Source organism: Suricata suricatta, chromosome 2, assembly GCF_006229205.1.
Source record: "Suricata suricatta isolate VVHF042 chromosome 2, meerkat_22Aug2017_6uvM2_HiC, whole genome shotgun sequence".
Lineage (NCBI taxonomy): Eukaryota > Metazoa > Chordata > Mammalia > Carnivora > Herpestidae > Suricata > Suricata suricatta.
The window spans coordinates 160,828,278-160,842,924 of record NC_043701.1 but is presented as its reverse complement, the minus strand read 5'-3'; the positions used below and the strand labels follow the sequence as shown (position 1 = coordinate 160,842,924).

The following is a 14,647-nucleotide window of genomic DNA, read 5'->3' as shown; positions in this document are numbered from 1 at the left end:
CCATGAGATTAAGGCCTGAGGCGAAGTCAGATGCTTAACTGCATAAGCCATCCAGGGGGCCCTTTAAGTGATTACTTAAAAAAAAAAAAAAAAGCTTAATCTTCTGATTATGAAATTAATACATGTAGAAAATACAGAAAGTATAAAAGATAATGAAAAACCAAAGAGTACTGTGAGAAAAACTACTGTAAATATTTTAGTGTGTATTTTTTAGGCTTAACAACTACAAATATATATATCATTTTTTAAATTAAAAAAATTACCTGGGGACACCTGGGTGGCTCAGTTGGTTAAGTATTCAACTTCAGCCTAGGTCATGATCTCACCAGTCCTGGGTTCAAGCCCCATGTCAGTCTATTTACTGACAGCTCAGAGCCTGGAGCCTATTTGGGATTCTGTGTCTCCCTCTCCCTCCCTCTCTCCCTCTCTCCCCCCCCCTCCCCCACTCACACTCTGTCTCTTTCAAAAATAAAATGTTAAAAAATGTTAAGTTACCTGTATTTTTTTAATCCAGCCTGTTTCCTAAAGCTAAGCAAGCAAAATACAACAGTGGTGCTGCCAGTGTGGAAGTTGAAAGACAAATGCTAAGTGAAACAACCCTCTTTCTTTAGACCTCTTCCCCTGTAGGAAATCCTGAGAAAGCTTGACCTTTGGCCAGCTCATTGGGTTTCTTAACCAGAGGACAGCCCTGTTGGTCTTAGGCACTTTAAAGTGCATAAGCATTAGAGATTTTAGCAAAACCAGAGTTTTTTTTAGCATTTTCCATCACTGCCCTGTGACAGGAGTTTGGTGTCAGGTCTGAATGGCTGTGCTAGTGTGTATACTTCACAGCTTGTGAGTCTTACTGATCTGCAACTTTTTGCAGAAAAGTCACTTCAATTGCTACCAAATGAGCAATTTTACAGCTTCTGAACAAATTTAATGTATAGCCTAAGGAGGAGCAAATTACAGTAGTCTAGCCTAGAAGGGCTGAAAACACATATTAGTGTGTCAGGATTTCTGCCAGTAAAAGAAAAGTCTAGGGTTTTTTTTCTTTTTAATAGAGTATTAGCAGTAGGCTATATCTCCTAAGAGTACCACTAAAATGAGGGTGTCTACACTGTGAACATGGAAATGAACTCTTAAGTTATGGACTCAAAGTTCCAGTTCTAACTGCAGGCTTTATTTGATGTGTTATAGGTGACTTTGTTATTATATGATGTCAGGGTTTCATATTTATTCTTTTTTGTTGTTGTTGTTGTTAGAAATTTATTTTTTTTGAGAGACAGCACAAGCAGAGGAGGGTCAGAGAGAGGGAGAGACACAGAATGTGAAGCAGGCTCCACCCTCTGAGCTAGCTGTCAGCACAGAGCCTGACGCGGGGCTCGAACCCACAAACCATGAGATCATGACTTGGGCCAAAGCCAGACGATTAACTGACTGAGCCACTCAGGTGCCCCCATATTTATTCTTTAAAAGCAAGCTTTCATTGTGTTTTTGTTTAATATCAGAAAGAGCAATAGCTGCTCATTATAGTAAACTATACAAACTATAAATAAGAAAGATTGTGAAACAAGACATCACCCACAATGCTTAGACATAACCACTGTTAACATTTAGGAATGTATCCATTCAGGGTTTGGGGTTTTTTTTTTCTATTTTCTATACATATATAATGGCTATATTTAAAGATTTTATTTTGGGGGCACCTGAGTGGCTCAGTTCATTAAGCGTCAGATTTTGACTCAGGTCATGATCTCATGTTTGTGAGGCAAGCCCCACATTGGGCTCTCTGCTGTCAGCTTTGGATCTTCTGTCTCCCTCTCTCTGTCCCCCTTGTGCTTGCACATGCATACACACACATACACGCTCTCTCTCTCAAAAATAAACATTAAAAATATATATATAAAAAATAAAAATTTTATTTTATGTAATCTCTAAACTCAGCATGGAGCTCGAACTTAAACTTCTGAGATCAAGAGTTCTACACTGTACCAACTGAGCCAGCCAAGCCTCCTATGGTGGGTATATTTAAAATAAAACATAGGGTACCTGGCTGGCTCAGTCAGTGGAGTGTACAACTCTTGATTTCAAGGTTGCGGGTTTGAGCCCCACGTTGGGTATAAAGATTACTTAAGAATGAAGTCTTGGGGCACCTGGGTGCTTCAGTTGGTTAAGCATCTGATTTTGGCTCAGGTCATGATCTTGCAGTTGGTGAGTTTGAGCCCCACATCATGCTCTGGGCTGACAGTGTGGAACCTGCTTGGGATTTTCTCTCTCCCTCTCAAAATAACTAAACTTTAAAAAATAAAAATAAATAAAATAAATTCTTAAAATAAAAAACAAAAATGACTCAGAGAATATACCATATCATCATTTTCACTGAATAATGCATTTTCAACATCTTTCTCCATTGATATATATGTGAATACTTACGTAATACCTATCTCTAAATGTTTGTATCCATTCATTATTATTTCCTTAGAATAATTTCTTGGTAGATTTGTTGGGTCTGATGACTTGAATTTGTTTTCTTTTGATAACTTATAGAATTTTAAGGTAGTTGATTCATATGGTCAAATTCCAGGGGTTTCTCTTATTTATTGCCTGCTTCATCCCAGAAATATTTGACGTTACTGGCTCTGACATTTACTACTGTTGTAGTTAAGTGTAGAATTTTTAAACATACAAAAGTGGTTTTATCAATGAGTCAGAATGAAGCTGCCTCTTACAATAAGCTTAAGCCACTTCCCATTAGAGTTCTTAAACTTCTAATTTATTCAGTCACTGTCTTCTTACAGGAGCTATAGTCAGCGTCATCCCCAGGAATCCTCTAGTGACTGTTTCCCCTCAGTGGAAACTGGGTGGCAGTGTTCCTGTGCTGTCGCACTGTGCCTTGTCCTTCTGTGCTAGGCACAAGTGTTGGCAAGCTGCCAGACAAGGCAAATGTTTATGGAAGCGTCCCCAGGCCTGCTTTACTCCAGTTATTCTGTATAAAATGTCACTTCTGTGGTAGCAAGCTGTTGATTGGATTTTTCGAGTCCTGATTTCACTATATCATTTTCAGAAAAAGATTTATTTTTTTAACTTTTTTTTTAATGTTTTATTTATTTTTGATACAGAGAGAGACAGAGCATGAGAGGGGGAGGGCCAGAGAGAGAAGGAGACACAGAACCGGAAGCAGGCTCCAGGCTCTGAGCTAACTGTCAGCACAGAGCCCGACGCGGGGCTCGAACCCACGAACGTGAGATCTGACCTGAGCCGAAGTCGGAGGCTTAACCAACTGAGCCACCCAGGCGCCCCAAAAAGATTTGTTTTTTAGTTATTGCTCATGAAATGCCTTCTCTCTGAACCTCAAAGGTCTTGTTAATTTGTTTCTCTGCACACTTAACTCCCAGCTCACAGTTCCACCTGCCTCTGATTTGTTCACTTTCCTCAAAGTTCTAGCTTGAGTCACTGTCCTGAAAATGAATACTTTTTTTCCCCCGAGTTCATCAGAGATGCTTATTAAAGAATAGTTTCAAATGCCTGCTTGTTTATTTTCATCATTGCCTGTAACTGAGGGCTCCACTTCAGAGTCTGAACATGCTGTTCTAGCAGGCCATTCTTTCCTCGGTGGGCTCATATTCCAGTTACAAACCGTAGTGTTCTGACTTCAGTTCCTTCCTTTTTCTGATTAATCCATATGAGGAAATTTTTAAAAGAATCATGAATTCCAGATTATAGCTCATGCTTTTTTAATTTTTTTTTAACATTCATTTTTGAGAGACAGAGTGTGAGTGGGGGAGAAGCAGAGAGAACAGGAGATGCAGAATCTGAAGCAGGCTCAGGCTCCCAGCTGTCAGCACAGAGCCTGACGTGGAGCTCGAACTCAAGGGCCACGAGATCATGACCAGAGCTGAAGACAGTCGTTCAACCAACTGGGCTACACAGGCCCCCCAACTCTTGCCTTGTTTTAAAACTTAAGATTCTGTTCTATTGAAGCTTCAGATCCGGCTTCTGTGTTTTGGTAGTTAAATGTAATGTTCTGCTAAATGTTATCATCTTGAGGATCCATCAGGAGGTGTGGTCTGCGCTGATTATCAGAGCTATTCTCATTCCAAACTGTCCTCAGCAGCTGTGTGTGTTGTACGTGTGTGTGTGATTATATACACTTATTAGAGAAAGTGCCTTTTTAGCCATGACATTAATATTGACTCCAAACCTGAATAAACATGTAAAAACACATTTCTTTCTTCCTTATCATAGAAGACTATTTTCATTATTACCAGCATCATATCATATCTGGCAGAGTACCTCATAATTAATAAATAACATAACTGTTAAATGTGTCAGAATTATGATCTCAGAGCTTAATAAAGCTTGGTGTTTTTGCCTCTGTTTCAGGGTTTTAACATCAAAAGTGTACAGTCACAAGGTTTTAAACTGAATGTATGGGACATTGGTGGACAGCGAAAAATCAGACCATACTGGAGGAATTATTTTGAAAATACTGATATTCTTGTAAGTACTCATTCTGAGGCATTATTCATAGTCTTTTCTGCAGTGTGTTAGGAATATTAACACTCTGATGTTCTTTTTTGTTAGCACTTCCATTGCCATAACATTAGTCACTGTGAATTTAGGGCTAGCAGGAGACTGAAAATTATGAGAGAGAAACATCTTTTTTGTTATTATTCTTTTGTTTTTTAATGTTTATTTTTGAGAGAGAGCACGAGCAGGGGAGAAGCAGAGAGAGGGGGAGACACAGAATCTGAAGCAGGCTCCAGGCGCTGAGCTGTCAGCACAGAACCTGACACTGGGCTTGAAGTCACAATCTGCAAGATCATGACCTGAGTGGAAGTCGGACACTCAACTGACCCAGTCTCCCTGAGAGAAACATCTTCGTGTAACTTGTCAGAGAGCTTTGCTTTTGTCAGTAACAACGTTGTGCCCGCATTCACCTTGGCAAAACATTTATTAATTATCATAGTGATTTGAAAAGCAGAAGGGAAATCAGAAGATCGTGCCACTGACTCCATCATCCCCAAAAAATCAACAAATAAGAGCATCCCAGAGAGGCAACCAAGATGGTGGAAGACCTGGAAATAATGATGTATAAGGAATGTTTGTAAGACAGATGTTCTTCTAGAAAAGAAACCTGGAACTGTTTTTTCAGTTGTTTTAAGAGCTATCAAGTCAGAGAGATTAGCTTCATCATGAATAGTTCTAGAAGACTCAGGGAGGAGCATTTTGGGGATTATTAGGTGGTGGAGTTTAACTCACTAAGGAAAAAGTCTATCATTTTAACCGTCCAGAAGTAGAAGCAGTTGCCTCATGCATTGGGAATTCCTGGCTCAGGCAGCACTTGTTCAGGAAGCGGCTAGACTTTAGCTCCCAGCTCACTGGCACGTCCCATAGGACCACCGCTTCAGAATCCTGGAGATTTCACTCTCCACGTACTTGATTTCTCCAGCTCCTCAGCTTCTCTGTTCCTTCACCTCCCCTCCAGGGAGTTTCTCACCCACCCCTGCCTCAGCTACTCGATGTCACAATAAAGCCGAAAACCAGGGAGTCTCATGAACTTGAACAGGAAAAAGAATTGCATATTCTTTTCATTAAACTCTAATGGGAAGTTTGAATTTACTACAATTCTGCCCGTAGACAAGGAGCAGCCATGCTGGTGTGTTGATTACCAGTAGACATCATCCCCCATCTCAAATAACTTCACTCTCTGCCTCTGCTCCCTACATGGCTTCCTACTGGATCATTCTATGGGCATGCACACAGCCTGTGATTGCTCTTGTTTAGAAACAAAAAACTCTTGTCCTGACTGTGTATCCCATCTAGTCTGAGTCCTAGTCCTCAGCCTCTCTTTATTTTTATTTCCTTTTTAAAGTAGGTTTCACACCCAGGGTGGAGCCCAATGTGGGGCTTAAACTCATGACCTTGAGATCAAGACCTGAGCTGGGGCACCTGGGTGGCTCAATCCCTTACGTGTCCAACTTTGGCTCAGGTCATGATCCCATGGCTTGTGGGTCTGAGCCCCACATTGGGCTCCATGCTGGCAGTGCAGAGCCTGCTTGGGATTCTCTCTCTTCCTCTCTCTGCCCCTCCCCCACTTACACACACACACTCTCTGCAAATAAATAAACAAAAATACATTTAAAAATACATTTAAAAAAAAAAAGACCTGAACTGAGATCAAGAATTGGACACTTAACTGGCTGAGCCACCCAGGTATACTCCTCGGCCTCTTTTTAAAACAAAATTCTGTTAAAGAGGTTTTTGAGCTTTCTGTCCTCAGTTTCTCCTCCCATTCTCTCTTGAACCTTCCGTTCAAGCTCACCAAGAATCCACATTGCTAAGGTTTTCCATCCTCCTCTTACTTGACCAATCTGCACAATTAATGAAGTCGGTCTTGCTATCCTTAAAACTTTATCTTCCCCTGTTTTCCAGAAAGCCATTCTATCTCAGATGTTATTCCTATCTCGCTGGCTACTCTTGCTCAGTGTCCATTGCTGTTTTTACCCTTGTTTCCCAACCTGCAAATGTTGGAGGGCTCCATAATTCAGGCCTGTGCTGTTTCCCCTCTAAGTTGTGGTTTAGGTGACCTCATCCAATTTCAAGGCATTAATTACTACCTAACGCTGGTGAATCCTAACCCATTATCTCCAGCTGGGAACTCCCCTGAACCTCAGTTTCATATATAGCCAGCTGCCTATTTGATATCTCCACTTCAGCGGCCAGTAAGTCTCTTCAACCTCAGTAGGTCCAAAACCAAATTCCTGTCTCTATCCACCCCGCCCCAAACCTGCTCCTTCTACAGCCTGCTCAGTAAATGACAGTTCCATTCATCCAAAAGCATTGGAGTGATCCTTGGCTCCTTTTTCTCTCAAACCCCTCCCCCCCACCTCTGACCTATCAGCCAGTCCCGCCAGTTCTACTTCATAATATTTCTAGGGGCGCCTGGGTGGCCTAGTCGGTTGAGCGTCCGGCTTCTGCTCAGGTCATGATCTCACAGTTCTGGGTTTGAGCCCTACATCGGGCTCTGTGCTGACAGCTAGCTCAGAGCCTGGGGCCTGCTTCGGATTCTGTGTCTCCCTCTCTTTCTGACCCTCCCCTGCTCACGCTGTCTCTCGCTGTCTCTCAAAAATAAAAGCATTAAAAAAAATTTAGAATATTTCTGGAATCCAACCACTGCTTTCCATCTACTGCTACTGTGCATTGATTATTGCTGTGTCACCCTAACTAGTCTCCTTGCTTCTGCCTTTCCTCCCTCAGGTCTCTTCTCGATGTCATATCTATAGTGATCCCATTCAAACATAAGCTTCCCCTTCTCAGAATAAAGCCAATGGCCTTACGATGGCCTACAGGGGCCCCTCCCTTCTGGCTTGTCTTACCTGTCTGTCTTCCCCCTCTCTAGCTTGGTGCTGGCCACGCTGGCCTGCTTGCTGCTCGTGGAACACTGGCATACATCCACCTCAGGGCCTTGGTGGTTGCTATTTGCAGTGCTAGGATTCTTGCCCCTTGGCTAGCCTCGCGGCTTGTTCCCTCACCTCCTTCAAGTCTCTGCTCACATGTCACTTTTATCACCGAGACTTCCTCTGATTAGTATACTTAAAATTGTGACTCCTACCCCTACCCTTCTGGCACTGTAATTTTTCTCTGCTTTTTTTTTTTCTCTTTGATCAGACCTATCAGTATCAGACATATTTTTATTTATTACCCTTCTCCCTCCTGGAATGTAATGTACACAAAGACAGGGACTTTGCTCCCCCCACAACTGTTGTATCCCCAGTGCTTAGAAAAGTGCCAGATGAAATGGACACTTGTTACAGATGGATTCTGACATTAGGTAGAATATAGAATTATATAACTTCTAAATTCCCTTCCAACTCTGAGGTTCTGTGATTCTGCATTATTGTGGTTAAGTCCAAGGGCTTGTTAATTCCTTCTATAAAATGGGTAGAACATTTACTTCAGGAGGGGTTTATGAGAAGTAGTGAATCCATTTACTCCCCTCAATTCTTAAATGGAGAATAATACCAAAATAAAAAATTGTGCTCTGAGCAAATCAATAAACACAGGAGATACTGACGTGGGCATCACACAATCGTCTCTTATTCTGGCCCTCGGTGCAGATAAGTCCCAGTATATCCCTGGTGCCAGGCTAAAGGTTTAAATGGGTGAAAAGAGGGCTGCGCTGGTGGCTCAGTGGGTTAAGTGTCTGACTCTTATTTCAGCTCAGGTCACAATTTCATGGGTCATAAGATTGAACTCCTTGTCAGGCTCTGTCCTGACAACTCAGAGCCTGCTTGGAATTCTCTCTTTCTCTCTCTCTCTCTCTGCCCCTCCCACGCCCGTGCCTGCTTTCTCTCAAAATAAATAAATATTTAAAAAACAAAGACATAAGGGGTGCCTGGGTGGCTTCGTTGGTTGACCTGTCTAGCTGTTGATTTTGGCTCAGGTTGTTATGATCCCATGGGATCCAGTCCTGCTCTGTAGCCTGCTTAAGAATCTTTCTCTTTCCTTTTGCCCCTCTCCCCAAATTGCACTCACTCTTTGTCTAAAATTTTTTTTAAAAAATTGGGGATCGCCTGAGTGACTCAGTCAGGCACCCGACTCTTGATTTTGGCTCAGGTCATGATCTCCTAGTTTTGTGAGTTCATGCCCCACATCGGGCTCTGCACTGGCAGCATGGAGCCTGCTTAGGATTCTCTCCCTCTCTCTCTGCCCTTCCCCCACTCATGTTGCCTCTGTCTCAAAATAAATAAACTTTTAAATTTTTAATAAATAATAAAATAATTTTAATTAAAAAAAACAACTGTTCGTTCCTTTAAAAAATCAGTAAAAAATAAATGGATGAGAAGAAAAAGATGAGATACATGGATCTGTCTGTTTATCCATCTATCCAGTTATTCTTCCAAAATGTATTATAGATCTAGGAGAAGAGAAGAGAATTGCAAGAAAATTTTCCATTTATTATAGAAAGAAACCTCTTCTGTAACCTCAAATAATGTATCCATTCTTTTTTTTTTTAAGTTTATTTATTTGTTTTGAGAGAGAGATTAAGAAGGGGAGGGGGAGAGAGAGAGAAAATGAATAAACCAAGCAGGTTCTGCACTGTCAGCTTAGAGCCCAACTTGGGGCTCAATCCCATGAACCATGGAGATCCTGACCTGACCTGAAATCGGAATTTTGGGGCACCTGGGTGGCTCGGTCAGTTAAGCATCTGACTTTGGCTCAGGTCATGATTTCACAAGTTCAAACCCCACGTCGGACTTGCTGCTGTCAGCACAGCCTGCTTCAGATCCTTCATCCTCCTCTCTCTGCCTCACCCCTACTCCTGCACGCTCTCTTTCTCAAGAATGAACATTTAGGGGAAAAAAGAGTCAGACACCTAACTGATTAAGCCACCCAGGTGCCCCTGTGTCCATTCTTAACATATAATTTTTTAATTTTAGAAATTTCCAAATTTATGCAAAATATTATAATGAATAGTATAATGAAACCTTGATGCCTACCCATTACCTAGCTTCCTTAATTTCATTTTTGGCAATCTTGTTTCATCTCCCCCCTACCAATTCCCCTTCTTTTTTAAAGTGTTTTAAAATAAGTGCAAGCCATCACATATTATTTTACTCACAAATACTTGAAATATAAATTAAAATGATCAGTCTCTAAATTGTGATTTGCAGCTATGTATTAGAAAAACTGATCGTTAAAAGTATTTCAAATCCCAAAATCAACAAGGAAAGGCCTGGAACTAATAAGGTGTTGTAAGGAGTTTGCAGGATATGAGGTTAATATACAAAAGTCCAGTGCTTTCCTTTATACCAGCAGTGAACAACTGGCGTTTGAAATGAAAAGCAAAATGCCATTTATATTAGCACCCCCAAAAAAGAAATACTTAGGCTTATATATAACAAAATATGTACAGAATCTGTATGAAGAAAACTACAGAACTAATAAAAGAAATCAGAAAAGATCTAGGGGCACCTGGGTGTCTCAGTTGGCTGGGCATGCAGCTTCGGCTCAGGGCATGATCTTGTTTGTGAGTTTGAGCCCCACGTTGGGCTCTATGCTAACAGCTGAGAGCCTGAAGCCTGCTTCAGATTCTGTGTCTCCCTGTCTCTCTCTCTGCCCCTCCCCCACTCATTCTCGTGCTCTCTCTCTCCATTTCTCTCTCAAAAATAAACATTAAAAAAATTAAAAACTCTTAGGGTTCATGAAATTAAGTCCTGCAGTAGGCTCTGCACTGACAGACAGTGTGAAGTCCGCTTGTGATTTCCCCCCTCCCTCTCTCTGCCTCTCCCCTGCTCGCACTCATGTGTGCACATACACACCAGTCTCTATCAAAATAAATTATTTTTTTAAAAAGGAGATATTCCATGCTCATGGACTGGAAGACTCGGTATGGCTAAAATGTCAAATCCACCCAACTTGATCTATAGATTACATAGATCAGCTACCGATTCACAACAATCTCAAGCAAAATCCATGTGAGCTATTTTTTGGATTTGGCAAGTTGATTAAGTTTATATGCAAAGGCAAAAGAGCCAGAATAGCCAACACAATACTAAAGAAGAACAAAGTTGGAGGACCGACACCACCTGGTTTCAGGACTTACTATAAAGCTGCAGTAATCAAGACAGCACGTGTTAGAGAAAGAATAAATTGATCGACAGAACAGGATAGAGAGCTCAGAAATAGACCCACATGAATATTGTGGATCTTTGATAAAGGAGCAAGACAATTCAGCAAAGGAAGGATAGTCTTTTTAACAAATGGTACTAGAACAATGGGACATCCATTAACTCAAGGGATGCCTGGGTAGCTCAGTTGGTTAAGCATCTGACTTTGGCTCAGGTCATGATCTCACGGTTTGTAGGTCTGAGGATTTTTAGAATGACAAACTATCTCTGCTGTCAGCACGGATCCTTGGTCTCCCTCTCTCTCTGCCCCTCCCCCACTTGTGTGTGTGTGCTGTGCACATGCACATACTCTCTCTCAAAAAATAAATAAACTTTAAAAAGTTAACTCAAAATGGATCTTAAACCTAAATGTAAAACCTAAACCTAAAACATTTCTAGAAGATACTATAGGAGAAAAATCTAGATAGCCTGGGTTTGGCGATAAGGTTTTGAGTACAGCACCAAATCCACAATCCATGAAGCAAAAATTTGTAAAATATACTTTATTAGAATTTAAAACTTCTGCATTAAGAAAGACACTGTGGGTGCCTGGGTGGTACACTCTTTAAGCATCTGACTTGAGCTCAGGTCGTGATCTCACGGTTCGTGAGTGTGAGTCCCACGTGGGGTGAGCTCAAGCCCCGCTTTGGGTGAACATGAGCCCCACTTTGGGTAAGCCCCACTTCTCTCTCTCAACTGCTCCTGAGATTCTTTGCCTCTTGCTCACTCGTGCCCTCTCTCGAAAGAAAGAAAGAAAGAAAGAAAAAAAGAAAAGACACTGTTAAGAAAATGAAGAGACAAGTCACAAACTAAGGGGAAATATTTGTAAAACACATATCTGATAAAGTACTTATATCTGAAATATAAAAAGAACTATTAAAATTCAACAATAAGAAAACAAACAACACAATTAAAAATGGGCAAAAGATCTGAACAGACACCTCACCAAAGAAGATACACAGATATAAGCATATGAAAAGATGTTCAACATCTCAGGGACCTGAAAATTAAAACATTGAAATGCCACTACATATCTACAAGAATGGCTAAAATCCAAAAAACTGCCAATACCAAATGCTGACAAGGATGCAGAACAACAGGAACTCCTGTTCATTGCTGGTAGGACTGCAAAATGGTACAGCTACTTTGGAAGACAGTTTGCAGCTTCTTACAAAGCTAAAGATAGTCTTAAACTATGTGATCCAGCAGTTACTCTTCAAGGAATCTACCCAATTAGATGAAAACGTATATCCACACAAAATCCAGCATATGAATACTTACATAGCTTTATTCCTAATTACCAAAAATTGTAAGCAACTGAGAGGTCCTGCTTTAGGTGAATGAATAAATAAGCTGTGGCACATCTATACAACAGGATACTATTTCTTGATAAAAAAGAAATGAAGGGGTGCCTGGGTGGCTCAGTCAGTTGGGCTTCTGACTTAGGCTCAGGTCAGATCTCACATTCATGGGTTCGAGCCCCGCGTCAGGCTCTGTGCTGACAGCTAGCTCAGAGCCTGGAGCCTGCTTCTGGTTCTGTGTCTCCTTCTCTCTCTGCCCCTCACCCTCTCATGCTCTGTCTCTCTCTGTATCAAACATAAATAAAACATTAAAAAAAAAGAAATGAAAAAATGTTTATTTAATTTTTTTTGATGAGCTATCAAGCCACGAAAAGACATGGAGGAAACTTAAATGCCTACCGCTAAGTGAAAGTCAATCAAGGATATATACTCTCTGTTTTCAAGGATATGACATTTTTTAAAAGGCAAACTAGAAATTCGTAAAAATCTCTACAAGTAAAAGACGGTGGTTGCCAGAACTCCTGGGGGGCAGGGGAGAGGAGTGGAGGGATGGATGAGTAGGTGACATACAAAGGATTTTTAGAAAGACAAACTATTCTCTATGGAACTGTAAGGTGGATCCATGTTATTATGGGTCAGTTGAAACCCATGGTTCTTTAAAATAGAGAATTAACCTAATATATCAATATTGGTTCATGAATTGTGACAAATGGGCCACACTAATGCAAGATGCTACTAGGGGAGGCTGGGGGAGGGAGCTGAGGTGACGTAGGTACGTGGAACTCTATGTGCTATCTATCCAATTCTGTAAATAAAAACTGCTTAAAAATTAAAGTGAATCAAACTGTAGATTCAAGTCAAATCATTACACTGTACACCTTAAACTTGTACAGTGCTCTCTGCCCGATGTACCTCAATAAAATTGGTGGGGGGAGGGGAGGAGCTATAGATTGTCTTGTGCTTTTGGAATCAAGAGTTAGGAAAAAGCAAATGGTTGAGAAAAATAACAGTTCAGTCTGTTCATCTGCTAGATTAGGTACTTTGAAAGAAATATCCAAATAAGAGCAAAATATAAGGACATTAATGACCGTGAGGCTCCATAAGGAGGCCTCTGAAACTTTTCTGCTGCACAGGTCAGGGTAATTTTAAGTCACAAGCTCTAACACCTTGAGGGTAGACTACTTGTAACATGACCCAGGATTCCACACTTATTAGCCAAGAGTGTCCAGGAATCATCGTACAATCCAGTAAAAGTCAGTTCAGAGCTACCCCAGAGGAGCTTTCTCCAGCCACCTTAGGCTGCCAATTCCAGACGGTGTTTCGGATTCCAAGTTAACCTTTCATTATTTTCCAGTGCTGTTTGAGATTAAACAAGTCTGGGGGAGCAGCTGAGTCCCCGAGGTTAGATTCTAAGGCCGGTGACTCAGCCCTGTCTGCCAGTTTCAAAAGCAGTTTGGAGTGGCAGTCATTGATGGGTTATATTAGTTTGTCTGTATTTAATAGTTCTTCATTGTTAGTTGAAAAGACCTATTACCCTGGCCTCCATGCTGCCTAGAAGAGCAGGGTTGAAGCTTGAAGCTTGAAGTTAACTCTTCATTTACCTCTAGACTGCAATAAGAAATTCTTGCTTTGGAGCAGGTGTCTGACAAACTGACCCAGGCTGCCTCCTATTATTATGTAGCCAGTGAGCGAAGAATGGTTTTTACATTTTTAAATGGTTGGAAGGAAAATCAAAAAAAGATTTTATGACACATGACAATAATATGAAATTTAAGGTTCAGCGTCCATAAATAAAGTACTATTGGGACACAATCATGTCTACTTGTTTACAGATTTTTTTATGGTTGCTTCTGCACTACAGTAACAAAGTTCAATAGTTATGAAAACGATTGTATAGGCCACAAGCCTAAAATTTACCACCTGATCCCCTGTAGAAAAAGATTGACAAACCCCACTTTTAAGCATTAAATAGTTCTCTAGAGGTTTGAAAGAGTCAGGGCAACTCCTAAAAGTGCCAGTTATTCTCAGGGAAATTGATATTGAGGACAGCTGACTTCAGTTTTAATAATTCAGGGGGAGTGACTAGGAAATAAAACTTGAGGGGTCATAAAAGGGAGGGGATAGAATGTCTTCCATTTCTCAGGCCAGAAAATAACTTTTTGACAGATTAAAAAATACATATATTTTTTCAGATATGGTAGTATTGCTACTAAACTCCATTTACTTTATTACCAGTTTTTTATTCAAATACAACATAATACTGACAGAGCAATAGTCATCATTTCCACGTCCAGAGGAAAGGACATCAAGTGAGATAGATCTCAAACAATGGTTTCTTGTATTATTTCCATGATATCCCTCATACCTCAGCACCAATACTACGACTAGAGCACAAATAATCAAAAACCACATTACCCAGAAACCACATTTGTCCATTTCAGCTTCCTCTTAGACTTTTGCTGGAGCTAACATAAAAAGCCCACTCATTAATGTCATCTCCCCTAGTCTCTACCTACCCATCTTGAGAAATACTTAGGACGAGTAAAATGGCCAAAAGGTGGCAGCAGGAAGGAGGAGGACCAGAAGCAAGAGGAGAAACAAAGAGCTTCTCCATTCTCATGCTGGGTAACCAACTAGTCTCTGGATAATCCAGAGTTGGTCAACCTTCCATCAAGAAAAAATCTTTTTCTC

General features: G+C 40.8%; 1 protein-coding gene across 1 annotated transcript in view; it reads left to right on the top strand.

The window, feature by feature from the left end:
* The window catches only part of ARL3 (ADP ribosylation factor like GTPase 3), a 36,998-nt gene that overhangs the window by 7,507 nt on the left and 14,844 nt on the right, over nt 1–14,647 (top strand). The window contains exon 3 of the mRNA XM_029932478.1: nt 4,366–4,482. Coding sequence (XP_029788338.1) covers nt 4,366–4,482 — 117 coding nt within the window. The remainder of the gene's footprint in view (nt 1–4,365; nt 4,483–14,647) is intronic.